At 48.3% G+C, this 22001-nt stretch overlaps 1 protein-coding gene across 1 annotated transcript in view; it reads left to right on the top strand.

Annotated features, from left to right (window-relative positions):
* Positions 1–5734: 5734 nt before the first annotated feature.
* The window catches only part of CLCN2 (chloride voltage-gated channel 2), a 530501-nt gene continuing 514234 nt past the window's right edge, over positions 5735–22001 (top strand). Inside the window, exon 1 of the mRNA XM_078668166.1 lies at positions 5735–6044. Coding sequence (XP_078524292.1) covers positions 5994–6044 — 51 coding nt within the window. The 5' untranslated portion in view covers positions 5735–5993. The remainder of the gene's footprint in view (positions 6045–22001) is intronic.

Raw genomic sequence — 22001 nt, 5'->3', positions numbered from 1 at the left:
CTTTCAAAACAATATGGCTGCATAGTATACACTGTGACCCCCTCAGTTCCATTCGCTACAGTAGTGTAGCAAGGATGCCATTAGCCCCGGTGCACATATTGAAAATGACCTCGTTGACTGCTGTTGGGGTAGTCAAATACAGCGATTATCAGGGTTCAATGGGTCTCTCAGGCATTTGGACCCTGGTGCAACTGCGTCTGCTGCACCAGTGGTAGCTATGCCTCTGATTAGCTGAGACCTTGTTTATAAATGGAGCTGAGTATTGAGGTTTTCCGAAGCTCGGCTTCATAGGACAGCATTGGTTATAGCGCCAACGTGACTGAGAATCTGTGACTAGAGTGTCAACATTAAAAATGTTGGATTGTATCATGTCCCTGGTTCTGCTGGGACCTACTGTTTATCAATGTGTGCTCTGGGGCATAAAATGGTGGGACTCTGTTAACCCCTTCGCAGTGGGGGTAATTCCCCTGCGGTGCGGGGGGGAAGGGGCCGCGCGCGGCGCCCCGGTGCTCATGACGAGTCCAGCTCGTCATGCTGTCCAGTGAAGCTGGGCTCATGACGAGCTGGACTCATCATGACTCTGCCCACTCCAATAGAACGCCCGCAAGGGTGTGGAATTCAATGCATGGGCGAGTGCCGCGGCCGTTATGACGAGCCCAGCTCGTCATAAGCACAGCTTCACTGCGCCTCATGACGAGCTCAGCTTGTCATAAGCATGCAAGGGGTTAAATAGGAGATAGGGCACCAGGGACAAAGAAATGAAGGAAAGGCAGGAGCAAATTAGTGGGTGTTAGAAGGGCAGCGCAGGCGTCATAAGGTGTAAAGAAGTGAACACCCAAACTCTTCTTAAGGCTCAGTCGTGATAAAACCAAATTCCTTGTGAAGTGCACAGAAAGGGCCATAGGGTGGGTAAGAGAAGTGCAGAGGGCATGAAGTGCAGGGGCGTGACATCAGGTGGTGTTTGGGGTGTAATACCTCCATAATAAATGTATTTTCTGGAAAATAACTGGGTACGGATGCTTTCAGTTGTGTGCGTTGAGGTGTCTATTGGACATCAGAAGGAATTTTTCCATAAACGCAGAATAAAATCACACACACACCCTCTCCCTCTCTGCTTTAAAGTCTTCAAAAATGTTGGTTATTTTACAAAATATTTTGTTTTCTCTCACTTCGTACTCCTACCAACCTGCATTTGTCTCCCTTTCAACTTCCCCTTTAGCCCCTCTCATGCACACTGCTTGTCATATATTGTATTTTGAAATTATATGCCAGCCTGATTGCTGGAAAATCACAATCTCCACCCTCCCACACACAACTTTTACTGACAGAGCTTCTCCCCTGATGAATAACCCTGGGCAAAGTACTGCGCTAAGCTCGCGTAGTTTGCAAAGTTTGCGTTACTTCGCACTACTCCAATTGCACGTAGCACAGTGCAAACACGCATAGCATTCATTTGTTGCTTGCTCGCAGTCCTCAACGTCAAGTTGGCGACCGCGAGGGAGCAAAATGACATCCCAGCAAGACTTTTCCCCCTGTTCGCGACCAGCAACATCAAGCTGACGATCGCGGGCATGGAAAATAAACCTCCCGGCGAGATTCTCAACGCGGGGAGGTCATGTTTCTCATTGCGAGTGGTCGCGTTTGCTCGCGACCGCTCGCAATGAGAAACTACCAGTCCCCCGTTGAGAAAGCTGCAGCTTGAGTAGAAATCTACTTGAGCTGCAGAAAATGACTGCTTGCACTGTGCAAGATGCGGTTTGCACTGATTGCACAGTGTGGACAAGCATCCAGCACTGTGCAATCAGTGCGAACAGCATTTTGCACAGTGCACTACGCAATTTGCGCAGCTACGCGTAGCTTGCATAGTGCGAAGTGTTCTTCGCATAGCTACGCGTAGTACTACTATGCGAACTACGCCCAAGCTTACTGATGCAGTAATACAGAGTTGCCACGTTTCACAGGTCTATGCCTGGCTATTTTGGCCAGTCAAAGTTTTTTCTCAGAATTCTGGGATTTGTAGTTTTATTTAACTTAGTATCAACAAGGACTGCAAGTCCAAGAAATGTAAGCAAAAACAGGGTCTGGCCTAACTATTCGTGTAAGGACCTGGAAACTTGGCAGTTATGGAGGTGGGGAGTGGTGCAGTAAAGAGACGAACAGCAAGGAAGACCGGAGGGGCAGTATCTGAAAGGGCAGAGCAATGGCTAGGGGGTGGGCAGATGTATGAAGTGCTGGTGCTAGCCTAAGTGCTATGAACCTATGGTCATAAAAACAGAGAAGTTTTAAGACCTGGGCAAAGTGGGCTCTGTCCCATGGGCCCCGGCCTTTCAGACGGGCACCATGTCAGATCCAGCTCTATTCTCCACACATTCCTGCCCTGATGACCTTGAATAATTTTTAAACATAGATTGTTGTAAATACCATTTTCCTTTAATGTATTTCTAATATGGTAAGTTTGTGGGCGTCTATTACAGACATTTTACAGAGAAATGTTGTGTTTCTGAACACTGTGCAATATCCATAAAAATGTTTGTTTTAGATCATAGCAGGACACACATGAGAAATGGCAGTGGGTCAGGGAGATTATTCGCAGTAATACTAGTGAGCTGCTGCTGTGCTACAATATTTAAAACAAACATCAGTATCCTTGAATAGTAGATGAAAACACATTTAGAATTTGGACGCGTTTGTCTGTGCAGCGTATGTGACCGGGCCAAAAGGGCATAAAAAAAGTTGGAACTGAATTATAAATTCAAAGCTGTTCCAAACAGGGAACCCCCACAATATGCGTAGCCCTCAAAATCCCTAAAAGTTCCCTATCAAATCGATGATGGTGCAGAGTTAAAACGGGGTAGGGTGGGGGTAAAAAACGTCAGAGATCTCATAATTCCCAGGCCAGCTCTATGCAAAAAGTAAGTCAAAGAGTTAAAAAAAATCCCTTTTGAATCTGTTAGTTGTATTCGCCCCGTCGTAAGTTTGGGACTACAAGTACCAGAATGCATAGTAAAAAAAGTAAGTTCCTCGCCCGTGGGTCATGGAAAGTGAAAGTTCTGGGTGACAGAGTGTGACAGCCCGGGAGAGGCTGCCACGTGGGTTCTACGCATGCCATGTGTGACACTTTGCCCCAGACCTGGCTTTTTAGTGCACAGCCCGGTGCATGCTGGGATTGATATGTGCACTATGTCAAAGGCGAAAGGACAAGTCCCAGAATGCCCCGTTGGTGTGGCTTAAAGGCAGGGGCGGCTGGTGACATTTGAAAGTGGTGGGGCGTAAACTAATTTGCATATTGCACCACAGCGAGCGCAGCGAGCGAGCGCAGCGAGCGAGCCCGAACCACCTTGCATCCATCCATACATCATTCATGCATCCACCCATCCATCCACCCACCCACCCATCCACCAATTCTGCATCCATCCTGCATTCATCATTCATTCATGCATCCACCCATCCATCCAGCATCCATCATTCATTCATGCATTCACCCATCCATCCATCCTGCATCCATCATTCATGCATCCATCATTCATTCATGCATCCACCCATCCATCCATCCATCCTGCATCCATCATTCATTCATCCATCCATCCATCCATCCACCCATCCATCATCCATCCTGCATCCATTCCTGCATCCATTCATGTGTCCACCCATCCATCCACCCATCCTGCATCCATCATTCATGCACCCATCCATCCTGCATCCATCATTCATTCATCCACCCATCCATCCATCCACCCATCCAGCATCCATCCATCATTCATTCATGCATCCATCCACCCACCCATCTATCCACCCATCCATCATCCATTCCTGCATCCACCCACCCATCCATCCTGCATCCATCATTCATTCATGCACCCATCCATCCACCCTGCATCCATCCTGCATCCATCATTCATTCATCCATCCTGCATCCATCATTCATTCATGCATCCACCCATCCATTCATCCACCCATCATTCATCCTGCATCCATTCATGCATCCACCCATCCATCCATCCACCCACCCATCCTGCATCCATAATTCATGCACCCATCCATCCACCCATCCATCATTCATGCACCCATCCATCCTGCATCCATCATTCATTCATCCACCCATCCATCCACCCATCCATCATCCATCATTCATTCAATCATGCATCCATTCATCCACCCATCCATCCACCCATCCATCCACCCATCCATCCATCCATCCTGCATCCACCCATCCATCCATTCATGCACCCATCCATCCAGCATCCATCATGCATCCATCATTCATCCACCCATTCTGCATCCATCCTGCAGCCATCATTCATTCATCCACCCATCCATTCATCCACCCATCATTCATCCATCATCCATCCATCCATCCACCCATCCTGCATCCATCATTCATTCATGCACCCATCCATCCACCCTGCATCCATCCTGCATCCATCATTCATTCATCTACCCATCCACCCATCCTGCATCCATCCTGCATCCATGCATCCACCCATCCATTCATCCACCCATCATTCATCCATCATCCATCCATCCAGCATCCATCATTCATTCATGCACCCATCCATCCACCCTGCATCCATCCTGCATCCATCATTCATTCATCTACCCATCCAGCATCCATCCTGCATCCATCATTCATTCATGCATCCACCCATCCATTCATCCACCCATCATTCATCCATCATCCATCCATCCACCCATCCTGCATCCATCATTCATTCATGCACCCATCCATCCACCCTGCATCCATCATTCATTCATCTACCCATCCACCCATCCTGCATCCATCATTCATTCATGCATCCACCCATCCATTCATCCACCCATCATTCATCCTGCATCCATTCATGCATCCACTCATCCTGCATCCATCATTCATGTATTTTTATGACCATATAACTTGCACACAGCTTGTCAGTGTTTAATACCAGTCTCGAACCTTGTACTCCAGCACCAATGATACATGATTAATATTAATTGTTTTTAAAAACATGTATTTATTCGACACCAATTTCACACCTTAGTCGGAACATCATTTTTATTTGTTTTTTAAAATATCTATTTATTTAACACCAAAGTAAGTCATGTATACATTCTTATGGTTTGATAAGAGGCTCGAACCTGGTTTCCCAGCACCAAAGTCGGCCGTGCTATCCGTCAGGGGTTATGTAACCGGGCTATGTAGTGACGCCAATCCTGCGCCAGGATTGGCTGAGGGGGCACCATGACTCCTCGCCCAGTCGCCCTGTGTAACCCCGGGGGCTGCGGTCCGCCCCCTGGTCCTCTCTCTAAGGGGGAATTCACAAGAAAACGATCTGCGCATGCGCGGGCATGTTCGTGCCCAAAAATACACTTGCGCAGCTGCAGCAGCCCGATCCTCCCCCCCCCCCCTCCCCGCCCCCCCTTGCGCACTCCGGGAAGGTCGGGTGTCTCCCGGTTTCCCGGCCGGCAGATAGCGCGATTTTTTTAAAATAATTGTGTTTGGCTTCTAGTGACGACGTGGTGGGTCCATGGGGCTTAGTGGGGCTTCGCCCCTACGCCCCAATGGACGCACCGCGCCTGCTTAAAGGCCAGGTCGGCTTCGGTGGCATGGGGCACTTGACATCTGGGACAGGGTGCAGAGGTGTGCAGGAGGCGGGCCGAGGAGGGGGGCGGGACCCCGGGGAGGGGCAGAGGGACTGTGCCCGGCACAGCTGGGAGGTCCCGGGGCGGTGCTGCCCGGAGCCCCGCGGGCGGCAGAGACTTGGATCCGGGAGCGGGAGAGAGGGAGCCGGGCAGAGGGCGCACGGGGAGGCCGGGGGAGGAGGAGAGACGTGAGGCTGGGCCCGGGCAGGACGGGAGCTGCAGCCGCCGGAGAGGGAGCCTGAGCCGGCGGAGGTGGAGAGGCTGAGCCCGGGCAGAGGGAGCCGGAGCGCACCGGGGGCAGAGAGGTGCCCCAGACCCGGGAGGGAGCCAGGGGCAGAGCCGGGCAGCATCACCCCGAGCCGGGCGCACCGCTCGACATGTCTGGGGACGGGATGGAGCCGCGGGCGCTGCAGTACCAGCAGACCCTGGTAAGAGACCCCCAGCGCTGCTCGCACTTCTGCCGTTCGGGGACCCCACACCAGCACTTCACGCACGTCTACCGGCAGAACTCCGAAAATGATTAGCACCTGGTGCACGTCCGCTGTCAAGAGAGCCTTGCAGCGGGCATAGCAGCCTCTCACTCCCAGCCCCCTGCACACCGGGCCCTGGGGTCTAGATACCACTTAGCAGCACAACAGAATCGGCACTTAACACACACAGATTGTAAAGGGACACCCAGCACTGAAACCACACCAGCCTCTCTCACCCAGCCACCTGCACCCCGGACCCTGGGGCCAAGAGACCCCCAGCAGCTCCCCCCTGCACACCGGGTGCCAAGGGGCACTATAGCGCACCCCCCCCCCCCCAAATCAGCCCTTCACAAACTTCCATTGTCAGGAGACCCTAGCAGCAAGCAATCATCACACCAGTGAAAGGGCGAGATTTTGATCGATACCTTATATCTATTGATCCAAACCTCGATCTGGTCGACTGAACCTTTATTGCCTGTCTTGGAAGGAAACAGTACACCTATCTGCAAATTAGTTCACCCAAGAAAGGACTCTACTCTCAAAGATCACGGACAACTTCTAGGTTTCAAAAGTTTATTGTAAAGATATAATGAGCTGCAAATACAAGCATCTCAGAATGAGATTCACGAGATACACAGGTCCAATTACATACATGTGCTCTCGAAAAGCCCTCAGACGAGCAACAGAAATCACTAACACAAGTTCTAAAAATAGCAAAGCTATCAGCATAGACGCATATCTCTCCTTCATTTAGGTTGGAGGAAAACAAACACAGGTTAGGCGTCCCTACCCTGTTCTAGATGGTATCCCTACTTAACCAAATCCCAACCTAACAAAGGTGTCAGCAATGAATGACCCCCAAGGGAAGTCACCCACTCTAAGTCTCTTGGTGAAAACCTAAAGTTCTCCAGTCATGACCCCTCACTGCCTACCCATCCGCTCTCTAAAGGGTCCTCAGGTCTCTGCTCTAACTCCACCCAGGGGTGCTGTCCCTAATACAAAACAGTCAACAACATTTGAGACGCCCCTTGCGAAACGCCTCTCACGTGGTGCAACTTCAGGCTTTTTCCATGATGCTTTGTATTGGGCCTCAGACGTTAGAGTTGACCTTGCTTCTCAGTCTCTTCTCCGGCCCGCTGATACCCCTTAAACATTCCAGAACCCTCCTCCATGTCTGGGCCGTCTACTGAACAGACCTCTATTCATTCACTTATAATTGGATCCCCCCTTTCCTGTTGCAGACAGATATCTGCCGCCAAGAACCCAACTCTCATAGACTTCTAAAAAGGCTTGCAACATTTCTCAGCCCAGACATGTACGTGTAAATCACTGCTAAAACATTTCAGGCCTACAATATTTCACATTATGATTATAGCATTCAAATTCTTCATTTAATTAAAGCATGTTAAACTCTTATTCTATTATTTAGAAAACATTACTCTAAATCACGGCCCATTAATGCAATGACCAAAAACGTTAAACAATCTGTGTCGTGAAAAGAAACACCTTCCCTTTTAGCTCCAGCTCTGGCCCTGAGGCCTACCACGTTCTGCGTTTTACCACAGACCATCTTATATGTTTAACAGCTACACGACATAGATTCAAAATAATCACGTCTAATAAAATCATATAATGTCACGCATTTCTGTATTAATTCCACTTCTACTTAAATCTCTATATTAGCTATACATTTAGAATATAATTTCAGATACTATTAGCACTCATGGCATTTCTCATCCTGACTTGTGCTTACTATAGGTAAGTGTGATGTACTCATATATTTATCTCAGTTTGCGCTCTCTCAGTTCCCCCCTTTGATGACCTCTCGGGGTCATCACTAACATTTAAACTGCAGTTATTGCTGGCATTCTCTGCGCTTCCAGAGCTCTCAGGCTCCTGTACTGATTATCTTGTATGGCAGCCAATCTCTGCAACTGTTCTCTTTGGGCCCTTTCTGACCTTCTTGCTCTGTACCATTTGAATACCCTCACCAATCCCCACAATATTATCCCACAGATCAATATTATGATGATAGGCTTTAGGATATACCAAATAAAGCTTTTGCCTAAGGTGGAAAACCACCCTCCAACTGTACTCATTCCATGGCCCACCTTTTCCCAGACATTTTCTCTACTCAAGTCTTCGATCTCTTTGTGTATATTAGTTATGTTCTTAATAACTTTCTCAAGGGGTTTTGAAAGGTCTGGAATGTAAGTGCAACATTCCTGAACCTTCAAAGCCTTACAGACTCCGCCCTCTTTTGCTAATAAGACATCTAATGCAAGCCGATTTTGAAGAACCATAGCCCTTATCGATTGCATCTCTCCTTCTACCAGCATTAAGGACTGAGCAGTGCTGGCAGACAACCTGTCGACAACTGTTGCCAGTCGTCTAATTTTAACATCATTAAGGATTATTCCCAAAAGAGGGAACATAGCTCCAAAGACATCTCCAACCATTTCTGCATCTCCTAAATCCCTCCTTCCCCTCGATGATGTCTGGCCCTCAATGATCAATAAGTCTTGTGCATGATATATTTTGGGGAAGACAATTGCCAAGTAACATGATCCATACCAGTTGTCAGGTAGTCTCACGTAAGCATTTCTTCCACATACAAAATACACATTTGGAATCACTTGCATTCCCTTCAGGAAATCCTTAGTGTAGTACTCTAAATTAAAAGCATGTTCACAGTCAACTTCACCCACGTATACATTTTCATAATACGTTTTGGCTCGGTGAAGACATAACTTTCCTTTCTGCGCTTTATCTAAAGCTATTGGACCACTACTACCCTTTCTCTTGTGTGACTTCTCTTCCTCGGTCCAATCTAATTTCCCTTGTCCTGATTTTTTCAAAATCTTTTGTCTCCTGTAACGATCATCCACCTGCCCTATGAACTTTTTCTCGACTTCTGACACCTTGCATGTCAGATTATTTCTACGGGCATGTGAAGTATCTAAGGTAATCCAAGGAATGAAGAACTTGGCCAATCTGTCTTCACTCTTCCAGTAATCCCATTTATTCATCTGCTTATAATTCGGGACTTCTGGCAACACAGAATCATAATTGGAGAAATAGTATTCAAAACTATCTCTCTCATAAAATATACTAAGCAATAAGCTACATGTAATGCCATATGTCAGAGGGAGGTGATGATATCGAATTCCTTCATCTACAGACGCAGGCAACTGCATGCAGACGTAGCAATCCTTAACCCCCATGGCATCCACGTATTCATACAAAAGTTTAGCATAAGCATTTGACCTAAAGTCTCCTTGGGACTCGTCTACATGTAACCTGCGGGCTTCTGCAGCCAATAACGCTTTCTCTTGAGTGTTTTCCCTTTTCTCACCTGCAACAGTGGGTGTAAGTGTTACTACAGAATTCGCATCAGTTACCTTTACCTCTTCCTCATGTCCCTTTACATAAGAAATTGTTACCACTAAAGCTATTAATATTATCACTCCTACTATTAGTGTACCTATTATACATTTAGCTCTGCGATTCGGGGTGCCGGCCTCCATTTCGTCAGACAATCTAGCTTTTCCCTTTCTCTTTGCAAAAAAAGTTCTTTTCCTCTCGTTCCTTTACAGTCTCTTTCAATCCTTTTTTTGTCTTTAGAATCCACACAGCTGGAGGCTGACAGCCTTTTTCGCAAAAAGTCCTTTCACAGTTCAAAAAGACAACCCTAGCCCTTCTCCATCCACTCAAGGGGTTCCCTAAAATTCTCTGCTTCCTGGGCGCTAGGTAATCTTCTTTTCTTCTGCTTGCTTTATTTACAAAGTCCTTTAACAATCGACTATTAGATTTGTGGTTGCAGCTTCAATAGCATAGTTCAATATTTCCATGCGAAGAGTATGCTCTTCATGTGCTGTTATCGTGGTACCAAAGTCGGGGAATTTCAATTCTGTAAGAAACATGTGTTTTAACTTGCTGAGGCGGGGAGGTCTGGGGAGCACGAATGTTAGTGACCCTTCTTGTTCGACACCGGGTACCAACAGTTGTATTTCCACGGTGATAATGGGCTCAGAACTGGACACCACCACCGCTCGGATCCTCCCTGTCTCCGGTTTCACAGACATTTGTCGCCAGATATGTCCACTCAGGTGTGGAGTATCTTCTGTTAGGCACACGCACTCTTCTTGACCTCCTTCGGTCTGGTGCTTCAGCGCCCTGAGCACCTTCTTCTGGGTCTGAGTCTTCTGATATCGGAGGAAGGGTTGCTTCTGGAGTTGACCTCAGGCTAGAACTTCTTCTTTGTGGCCAATTTGCTTCTCCACGTGCCCTTCTACTCCTTCTCCTTCTGGTCTGTTCTCGCTCTCTTTCAGACCTGTCAGGGTCAGACTCGTACTCCCAGCTGTCTTCTCCTTCTGTAGCGTCTTCTGTTTCGCTGTTGTACTGACCGTCCTCAGCTTGGTCAGACTCGTTCCCTGCTTCCACTGGCACCTCTACAGCTTGGCTAGCCCCCTCTATGGCTTCTTGGCCCTCAGCTGGACGTCCATCCGAGAGAGGAGCTGTTTCCAGAGGTGCTGGAACCCTTTTCGTATGCGACACGTGTATCCAGTTGGGCAGGCCTCCCACCTTTACAGCTGTACTTGTGATCAGGATGACCTGGTAGGGCCCACGCCAACGAATATCCAAGCAGCTTCTTCTCACATGTTTCTTCACCAGGACCCAGTCCCCAGGATACAGGTCATGGCAAGGGCCCTGGCACGCTGGAACCTCTGCAGCCTGCACCTGAAGGGACACAGAACGCATGGCGTCAGACAGCCCCTTACAATAGTCCAGGATCATATCATCTGTGATATTTAACAGTGCAGTAGCTGGAATAGATGGCAGTCTCATTGCTCTCCCCATTAACACCTCATGTGGTGACAACCCTGTTCTTCTGTCTGGGGTACTACGAAGGCTCATGAGTACTAATGGCAGGGCGTCAGGCCAATTCAGGGTCGTTGAGGAGCAAACTTTCGCTATTCTGGACTTGATCGTGCCATTAATTTGTTCCACAATTCCTGAGGCTTCTGGTCGGTAACTGCAATGGAGCTTTTGGTCGATATTCAGTGCAACACAAATCATCTTCACAAGCTCGCTGTTAAAATGTGTTCCCCTATCTGATTCCAAAAAGGCCGGCACCCCGAACCGAGGGATAAGTTCTCTAAGCAGTAACTTAGCCACTGTGAGGGTGTCGCACCTACGTGTAGGGTATGCCTCAACCCACCTGGAGAACACACAAACAACCACCAAGACATAGCGGAGGCGGTTGCATCTTGGCATTTCAATGAAATCTATCTGCATTCTGTTGAATGGACCTCCAGACCTTCCTATGTGACTTAGTGCAACTGGTGTTCTTTTCCCTACATTCAGCTGCTGGCAGGTCACACAACGCTGGCACACTGCTTCTGCTGCTATTCTAAACTTAGGATTGTACCAAGTCTGTCTAAACACTCTCAGCATAGCATCTCTCCCTAAGTGTACTGGACCATGTATGAGTCTAGCCATTGGACTCACCATCTCATTGGGCAACACTGCTCTGCCGTCTGCTGAGACCCAAAAATGAGTCTCACCCATTACACATCCTGCCTTTTCCCATGTTTCCTTTTCTGAATCAGGAGCATTTTCTTGCATGGTTGACAGTTCATCCCAAGTATCAACAGTTTCCAGTATCATGGCTAATTCAGTTCTCACATTTATTCCACCCACCTCCACCTCTGTGAAAGAGTAACCTTGCTCTGCGCAATACCGCGCAACTTCATCAGCATATCTATTGCCTTTCGAAACAAAGTCCTCATTTTTGGTATGTGCGATGCACTTTACAACTGCGATACTTGCTGGACATTGCAATGCTTCTAACAACAAGCGCACAAACTCTCCATTGCGAATGGGAGAGCCTGAAGAAGTCATGAACCCTCTTTGAGACCATAACTGCCCGTAATCATGAACTACCCCAAACCCGTATTGGCTGTCGGTGTAGATGGTGACTCGAATTTGATTGCCTGCTAAGCAAGCACGTGTTAGGGCAATAATCTCGGCTACCTGAGCGGAGTGTACTCCTTCCAGGCACCCTGCTTCCACAACTCCTTCAATTGTACAAACAGCATAAGCTGCTCTCAACTGCCCAACTTCGTCTCTTACACATGAGCCATCGACAAAGAAAACTTCGTCTGGGTCGGTCAGTGGCTCATCTACGATGTCGGGTCTGGGTTTGGTGCATAGTTCAGTCACATCGAGACAGTCATGGTCTGTATATTCATCATCATCATCAATATCATTTGGAAGTGGCATTAAGGTAGCAGGGTTCAAAACAGAGCATCTCTTGAGGGTCACGTTCTCTGCAGCAAGAATAACTTGCTCATAGCGCGTGAGCCTGCTATTGGTCAGATGCTGTGTTTTGGTCCTGGTCATCAACAGTTCAACAGAATGTGGCACGCACACCTCTAACGGGTGCCCCATAACGATATTTTCACATCTCTCAATGCTGACACCCGTTGCAGCAACGGATTTGAGACATCCGGGCAACGCTGCGGCTACTGGGTCTAAAGTAGCTGAAAAATAAGCAACTGGTCTACGGGCATTCCCATGGATTTGGACCAACACAGACAACGCACAACCTTCTCTCTCACAACAGTAAAGAAAGAATTGTTTATTGTAATCAGGCATTCCCAATGCCGGAGCACGACACAGGTCCTCTCGCAACTGTAGGAACGCCATCAAACAGTCTTTGTCCCATGGTACCGGATCACTCACCTCTTTGTGCGTCAGTTTTTGCAAGGGCTTTGCTTTCAGTGAAAAGTTCACGATCCACTGTCGGCAATAACCCACCATCCCTAGGAACATCCTGACCTCTCTCTGTGTCTGAGGCGCGTTCATTTTCATGATCGCCTCTATCCTGTCTGGTGACACCTTTCGTTTGCCTTTCTCAATTCTGTGTCCCAAGTACTGCACTTCTGTCAGGCAGTACTGCAATTTTCCCGGGGACACCTTGTGCCCATTGGCAGCTAGGTGATTTAACAAAGCAATGGAATCTTCCCTGCAAGCTTCTTCTGTTTCTGACGCCACAAGGAGGTCGTCTATGTACTGGACCAGAACTGACTTCTGGGGCAGCACTAGACTTTCAAGATTTTTCTTCAGAAGCTGGTTAAAGATCGATGGACTCTCTGTATACCCCTGAGGGATACGACACCATGTTAGGACGCGATTTTCCAGCTTAAATGCGAAAAGAAAATGGCTATCTTCGTCCAAAGGGATCGAAAAGAAAGCCTGACAAAGATCTATCACAGTGAACCACTCAGCTTGGAATGGAATCTGAAACAGTATCACTGATGGATTCGGTACCACTGGACAACATGAAACGACTATGTTATTAATCTTTCGAAGATCCTGCACTATCCGAAATTTCCCATTTGGTTTCTGCAGACCCATAATCGGGGAGTTACATGGACTACCCACGATTTCTTTCAGTATTCCCTGTTTAATCATGGACTCGATCACGGGTTTTATGCCTGCAATCGTTTCTGGAGTCAATTTATACTGGGGTGTTCTTGGGAACTCAGCATGCGGTTTCACTACAATTTTCACTGGGTCCACCCCTTTGACCAATCCAATCTCTTCCCCAGTGAAATCCCATACCTCTGATGCCACTGTCTCTCTCAAATCCCAGGGAAGCTCGTCCACTGTCAAAGTAGGGTACAGCTCCACACATATTCTTGAGTTTGCAACTTTGAAATCTGCATCATCATCATTAGTCAATACCTCCACTCCCTGGGGTGTACAATATATAGTACAATTCAATTTGCACAACAGGTCTCTTCCTAGCAGACACACAGGGCTTGAATCGCAAACCACAAATTGGTGCTCATCGCTGTACTTCCCTATTTTCACCTGTACCGGTTCTGTCAATTGGCTGGTTATTCTCCTGTTTGCGACCCCTACCACCTGTATGGTCTCTCCAGACATGGGCAGGTCTGGAACTGCAGCTGATCTGATCGTGGATCTAGTGGCTCCTGTGTCCACCAGAAATGTCGTAGGGCACCCTGCTACTTCTGCTTCCACATAGGGTCCCCTCTGATCTACCTCTAAGGCTGCCCCAAGGGTGCAGTCTTCTCTTTCCACTCTCTGTCCGGTTAATGGGTCCACATAATAGCATTCTTCACCTTCCACAAACAGGGGCATTTGTCTATAGGTCTTACCCATACTCCCTACTCGAGGAGGTTGCGGGAACTGGGCTCGGGGAGGAGCCCCCCCCCCTTTGAGCACCTTTCCTTGGTATGGCGTCGCCCCTCTCATAGGTGCGCTCTGGACCTCTTCCTCCTCTATCTCTTGCTCTCCTATCTCTACATTGTAAGGGCACTCGCGTTTCCAATGCCCCAACTCGTTGCACTGGTGACACCTAGTCGTTTTCTTCAAGGTAGCTATGTCTACTCTGGGTCTGAAGGTAGTACTCTCCTCATTACCCTTGTTCTGACTGTACTGCTTCTTACCTCCTGTACCTGTCCCTTGCTGCTGTTGTTGCGGTCCCCCCTTTCCTGCTGCCTGCAATTGTACCACCATCAGCTTCTCTTTTAGTTTCTTAGCCTTGGAGTCTACCTCATCACAGCAGTACCTAGCATATCTCAGTATTTCATCTAGGGGTCTACTTTGCCAACAAATCGAGTGTTGCTGAATCATTAAACTAATATCCGGTCTCAGTCCCAGGACGAACTTGGACACGAATTGCCCTATGTCCTTTGGATCCATTACATCCAAGCCGCTATACTGTTTAAACGCCTTCAGCAATCTCTCGTAATATTCATGGACTGTCTCTTTGGGTTCTTGTCTCGTTCTGTCTATTCTGACCCAATCTATGTCTTGCATTGGCACTTTTTCTTTCAGCCAAGTCATCACTCTCTCGAATTTTGCCATCACGATCTCGGACGGCCCATTAGTCCTAGCATCTCTCTCTGGCTCCGTTGTGGGCCACTCAGCGCTAACCTTGCATGCTGTCCACAGATCTCCTGGTACTACAATGTCAAACAGCGTGTTCAGATCTATCCATAGGACTTTTGAGATCTTTACAAACCTCTCGACTTGCTTGTACCACTCCACGGGGCTCTCTCGTAACTTGGGGAAAGATGTGGTAAAAGCAGCTAAATCTCCCCTACTCCAAGGGACATGTACATAGCTCCCATTGGCAACTTCACGCAAAGGGTAAGCTTCTATTCCCTGCTGTCCTGGTGTTATACCAATCATGCTTCTTCTGCCGGTCCCTTTCTTGGACCACCTCTCTTCCCATTTATCTAGTGCCCTCCATGTCCTTATTCCAGTAATCAATTCCCTTATGTGTGTTTTCAGCCCAATCGTTCTCCTCTCATCTAGATCTCGATCTGAGTAATGTAGCCTGTGGTTACCCTGTAATGCTTTGGTTCTTGACAAGTCCACCATATATTTGCCTGCTAGTTCGACTAACTTCTCATGGACTGCTCTCGCCTTTCGTGTGATGTCCTTTGCCATATACAGTATTTCATCCTGTTCATACATTTCCATTCTTTCTAAAGGCAGGGTACCATCTACCATGTCATCCAGATCTGACCTTAAGCTGGAGACATCAAGTCTCTTGGCTTTTATCTCAGCTCGCAATATGTCTTTCGAAGGGGGCTCACTGGTCTCCCTACCATCCCAACTTCGAGCTCTGCGTTTGGGCTCAGGAGAATTAATGGGTGGCCTCCCTTGCTCCCATCTCTCCAGGTCCCATGCTCGGCCATCCAATCTTGGAAGGTGATGGAACACGGGCCTTTTATCCCTACTCTCTCTCTGCCCACTCTCGTCTTCTTCTCTCCTCTCACCGCACATCTCTCTGTTATTTTCCCTCTGGTCGCTACACTCCCTTTGCCTCGTATCGCTCAGTATCCGATACGATCCTTCCTGGTTCCCCATATTCCCTGGGCTGCGCTCATTTCTGTCATCACAGGGACTATGGTGCGACCTCTCACAACTCCCATTCTGTTCTCTGGTGCCAGGCACACAGTGTGGACACTTAAAGCTGTTCCTGTACTCTTGCGCTCTCCTCTCCCCTTCACTGAGTATTGGGCACGCCACCCCTCCATTCCCGGGGCCCCCGTTTTCCAGGTCTGTTCTACCTCCATTTCGGGCCCAATGGGTGACTCCCCTACTCCCTCTACAGTCCCACTCCGGGCTACTCTCCCCAGCCCCGCAGTGAGTTCGTGCTCTGCTGTCCTGACTTTCCCTTTCTGCTTCTGCAGCATTGATGCACTTTTGAGCCTTCACTGCCTCATCCCACTGCTTCATGTACTCATTTAGCTCTTGAAAGGATTTTCGTCCAGATCCCCTCAGATCCTTTGGCCATCTAGGGCCCCCAGGATCTCCTCCTGGGTCCCCTGCTGTGTGCATCGGGGTACTCCACTCTCTGGGTATTGGCATCTGACTTGGGGAATTAGTGGTATCGTTCCTCCTTGCCTGCTCTGCTCTTTCTCTGTCTTTCCGTTTCCGTTCTTCCCCTTTTGCTCTCTCTTGGTCATATATCGATATTATAGGACCTATGGTAACAGGTACCTGTAGTGCATCTGGTAATGGGTAGGATGTGGCGCTTTCCGTTTCCGGCGCTCTTTGTACCACAAACCTACCGACTACCTGTTGCACCTGACTAGGCTGGAGCAACTCTTTCTTTGGCTCAGGATCCCACTCTGAACTGGGAAGCGGTCTATGCTCTCCTGCAATGCCCCCCTTTTCTCCTTCAGTATTCTCGACCTCTCCCCCTGCTCTATTATACGGGGGTGGCCTGTCTGTCAGTAATCTGTTTATCAGGCTGTCCTCTGTTTCGCTCTCATCATCTTCTTCTAGGGGGCTTTTATTTACTGGCGCCTCTAACACTGGGTACAGTTTATTTATTTCCAAATTATGCACTCTCCATCTTTTAGCATCCGCATCCCACCTGGCATCCTGTACTGCCCTTACCGAGCGTTTCACCCTTTCTTGTCGTCTGTTCATATTCCTTTCATGCGCTGCCCTAAGCCATGCTTCAAGGGCTTCAAACTGGGTTGGTCTAGGCAAGGGTCTCTTTGAGGTCATGACTGATTTCAATCGATGTAACACCTCTAATCTGAACGTCCCGTACTTCGGGAACGTCAGTTCCTCATTTCCTTCAGTAATCTTACTCCACTCTGATATCCAAAGGATCGTATGCAACCCAACATTTACTGCCATATAACGAGCTGGCGTACCCTCCGGCGGGGCTTCTTCCCCTTCATACGATCCTCTCCTCTCTTTCTTAAACAGCGCTTTCAACCATTTAAAACACTTCATAATTATGCGCACAAAATCCAGCCTCGCTACTCTGTTTACTTCCTGATGACACTCCACCAATCCTGTCGCGGCTTTGCTAGCTTGGCCTATCACAGCGCGGTCTTTCTCCTGTCGGCCAATCACGTCGCGACCCTGTATGACGTGTTCGCTAGCTGGCCTATCACAGCGCGGTCTTTCTCCGGTCAGCCAATCACTGCGCGACACCACCTGACGTCTCTTTTCTCCGCTTCGCAGCAGCACCCCTCCTTTCTCAACTCGTCTCCCGGTTATGCATGCGTCCCATTCATACACTGAAAAATGACTACTTCCGACCAAGCGGTCACTTCTCTCGACTGTACGTCCACAGTCTATCTGTAATTGTCAACACAACTGACGAGATGTCTATCGTCTTTCTGATAGGTTACTTACACACACAGTAACTTCCGACCAGCGTCCGTTACTCACGCACTCACTCTTACGTTCCCCCTATCTCGGTCTCTCGGGTGATCAATGGTACCTCATGACCCCCTTCACACTAGTTGACAATTACTCTGGGTGTCCGATACACCCGAACCACTTAAGCTCTCCTTGAACTTAAGATTTCCACCGGTTGCGCGCGCTCACAACCTGTTCCACAGTCACTCTACAGACATTCAACTCCGCCAGACATTACAACATAGATACAATACAAAACACCGCAATCTAACACGCATAACCCTTTATACTCACTCTCTCTGATACTGCTGCTTTTTCTGTCTCACGTCATCCGGATCTTCATCTGCGGGCTGTTCTTCCGATCATCGATTTCTAGGGGCCTTGGGGTAAGCTAACCTGGCCTAGGTCACCGTCCTCAAGAAGGCAACCATCCTCTATAGCTACCAACTGAAAGGGCGAGATTTTGATCGATACCTTATATCTATTGATCCAAACCTCGATCTGGTCGACTGAACCTTTATTGCCTGTCTTGGAAGGAAACAGTACACCTATCTGCAAATTAGTTCACCCAAGAAAGGACTCTACTCTCAAAGATCACGGACAACTTCTAGGTTTCAAAAGTTTATTGTAAAGATATAATGAGCTGCAAATACAAGCATCTCAGAATGAGATTCACGAGATACACAGGTCCAATTACATACATGTGCTCTCGAAAAGCCCTCAGACGAGCAACAGAAATCACTAACACAAGTTCTAAAAATAGCAAAGCTATCAGCATAGACGCATATCTCTCCTTCATTTAGGTTGGAGGAAAACAAACACAGGTTAGGCGTCCCTACCCTGTTCTAGATGGTATCCCTACTTAACCAAATCCCAACCTAACAAAGGTGTCAGCAATGAATGACCCCCAAGGGAAGTCACCCACTCTAAGTCTCTTGGTGAAAACCTAAAGTTCTCCAGTCATGACCCCTCACTGCCTACCCATCCGCTCTCTAAAGGGTCCTCAGGTCTCTGCTCTAACTCCACCCAGGGGTGCTGTCCCTAATACAAAACAGTCAACAACATTTGAGACGCCCCTTGCGAAACGCCTCTCACGTGGTGCAACTTCAGGCTTTTTCCATGATGCTTTGTATTGGGCCTCAGACGTTAGAGTTGACCTTGCTTCTCAGTCTCTTCTCCGGCCCGCTGATACCCCTTAAACATTCCAGAACCCTCCTCCATGTCTGGGCCGTCTACTGAACAGACCTCTATTCATTCACTTATAATTGGATCCCCCCTTTCCTGTTGCAGACAGATATCTGCCGCCAAGAACCCAACTCTCATAGACTTCTAAAAAGGCTTGCAACATTTCTCAGCCCAGACATGTACGTGTAAATCACTGCTAAAACATTTCAGGCCTACAATATTTCACATTATGATTATAGCATTCAAATTCTTCATTTAATTAAAGCATGTTAAACTCTTATTCTATTATTTAGAAAACATTACTCTAAATCACGGCCCATTAATGCAATGACCAAAAACGTTAAACAATCTGTGTCGTGAAAAGAAACACCTTCCCTTTTAGCTCCAGCTCTGGCCCTGAGGCCTACCACGTTCTGCGTTTTACCACAGACCATCTTATATGTTTAACAGCTACACGACATAGATTCAAAATAATCACGTCTAATAAAATCATATAATGTCACGCATTTCTGTATTAATTCCACTTCTACTTAAATCTCTATATTAGCTATACATTTAGAATATAATTTCAGATACTATTAGCACTCATGGCATTTCTCATCCTGACTTGTGCTTACTATAGGTAAGTGTGATGTACTCATATATTTATCTCAGTTTGCGCTCTCTCACCAGCCTCTCTCACCCAGCCACCTGTACACCGGCCCCTGGGGCCAAGAGAACCACAGCAGCTCCCACCTGCACACAGGACACCTGGTGACAAGGGACCCTATAGCACCCCCCTCAAAATTAAGCACTTCAAAAACGTCCATTGCCAGTAGACCCTAGCAGCAAGCATCACACCAGCCTCTCTCACCCAGCCTCCTGCACTCTTGTCCATGGGGTTAAGAGAGCCCCCATCACCAGCCTCCCTCACCCAGCCTCATGCACACCGGACCCTGGGGTCAAGGAACGCCAGAGCAACTCCCCCCAAATCAGCACTTCACAAACACCTACTCTCAAGAGACCCCTAGCAGCACCATCACACCATCCTCCAGCACACAACACCCTAGTGTGAAGAAGCACTTAGCAGGCATGATGCCAGCCTCACACACCTAGCCGCCTAGACACAGGACGCAAGTGTAAAGAGACCACGGAGCATCTCCCCAAAACCAGCACTTAACACATGTCCCTTGTCAAGAGACCCCTAGCAGCCACCACAGCATCCTCTCACAGCCAGCCTCCTGCACACAGAACCCTAGAGTCGAGTCTGCTAGCAGAACCCCAAAACCAGCACTTCAGCCACATCCACTGTCAAGGGACCGCTAGCAGCACCATACCTGCCTCTCGCACAAAGCCTTCTGCTCACAGGACCATAGAATCAAGAGACCTCTAGTAACACCCCAAAATCAGCATTTCACCCAAAGTCAAGAGACCCCTAACAGCACCCCAAAATCTGCACTTCATACACAGCCACTGACTCAGGATACCCTCAGCAAAATCCCAGTATCCGACTCTCCTAGCCAGCATTCTGCACAAAGGATCACAGTGTCACCCCACAATCGGCACTTCACCCACATCCATTATCAAGAGAACCCTAGCAGCCACATCACCAGTCTCTCAAATCTAACCTCCTGCACCCAAAACTCTGGTTCAAGAGCCCCCCCCACCCCCAGCAGCACCCCAAAAACAGCCCATCACACGTGTCTCCTGTGTAGAAACCTTTAGCGGCACTCTCAAATGAGCACTACACACGCACTATGTGAAGACATTGTAGGTACCAGGCCTGTATTGCATATGGGTTTGAGGTTATGACAACACCAGCAGCACCCCAAAGTCTGCCTCTAAGACCCAGCCTGATTCACACATGTGGAGACTAAAAATGACCGCTTCACACAAACTTTGTGAAGACACCACTAGCCATGGAGGTAAAATCAGGATTTTGTTCACAATGACTGTTGTGATCCCTTGCATCACCACAACACCCCTTTACTCCCTAAAGCCAACACCGAATCAACAAAACTACAAATCACCCCGTTAAACTCCTCACCCATTTGAGGGACCCTCCTGAGTAAAATAAAGAGTCCCTCACACTCCGTGCTGCCAAGACACCCCCGGGACAGGGCTCCCAGGGGAATCCATGTCACCTGCACACCTCAAACCCAGTCCCGGATTTCATTACCAGGGCACTGGCATCTGGGAGTTAAGACCTTCGAACCCATGCACCTGAAAACAGTGACTTGTAAAAGGGACACAATGGCCAACAACTTGGAAGGAAGTTGTGCCAGAAAACATGGCACCAAGTGGAACCCTATCCTGTCAAATGCACAAAGGTAATCACTAATCCTGGGCGAAGTACTACGCTACGCTGTAGAAAAAGGGTCAAGGACAACCAATATTTGCCCGGCGGTATCGCCTCTTTAACCCACAAAATATTAATCAATGAAGAGGCAGGCGCTGGAGACTGGAAGGCAGGAAACAAGGTTTATTCTCTCCGGAGGAGAACACATCAGTTCGGACAGCCAGTATCGTCACGAGGTGCTCTAACCGCATCTCTGAGGCCTGGCCTCTTATACACGAGTTTATGATCTTTATCACAGTCTTGCAATGCTTTGAAGTATGAAAGGACATCCTCGGAATCCCCCCTTCAGGCCCGTTCCCACACACATTTACAGTTGGAGTCCCCACCCCGGTCACAACAGGTGATGATTATCGCGCAGCTGGACATTCCGCCGATTCACGGAATGTGTGGGGTGGATCGGATCTCATAGGGTGGGGGCTTTGATCAATTCGAGGGTCCTTTAATGGGGGAAGCTTCCTACTGTATGGGGGGCAATAAACAGTATCTGCAGGGCCAGGTGGCGGCCTGGGAACGAGGAAGACAAACGGGCACACAGGAAAAGGGGGTTTGTATCAAAGGACCTGGGACCATGAAAGGAATGAAGGGAGGTGTCGCGCTGGGAACAGGATGGGATTCTGAGGCAGGGCTGCCCTGAAGAGGGGTTTATGACCCAGGGCATGTGAGAGCGGGGGTGGCCAGTG

The sequence above is a fragment of the Lissotriton helveticus genome, chromosome 11, assembly GCF_964261635.1.
Source record: "Lissotriton helveticus chromosome 11, aLisHel1.1, whole genome shotgun sequence".
NCBI classification, from domain to species: domain Eukaryota; kingdom Metazoa; phylum Chordata; class Amphibia; order Caudata; family Salamandridae; genus Lissotriton; species Lissotriton helveticus.
This window is presented reverse-complemented; position numbering and strand designations above follow the sequence as displayed.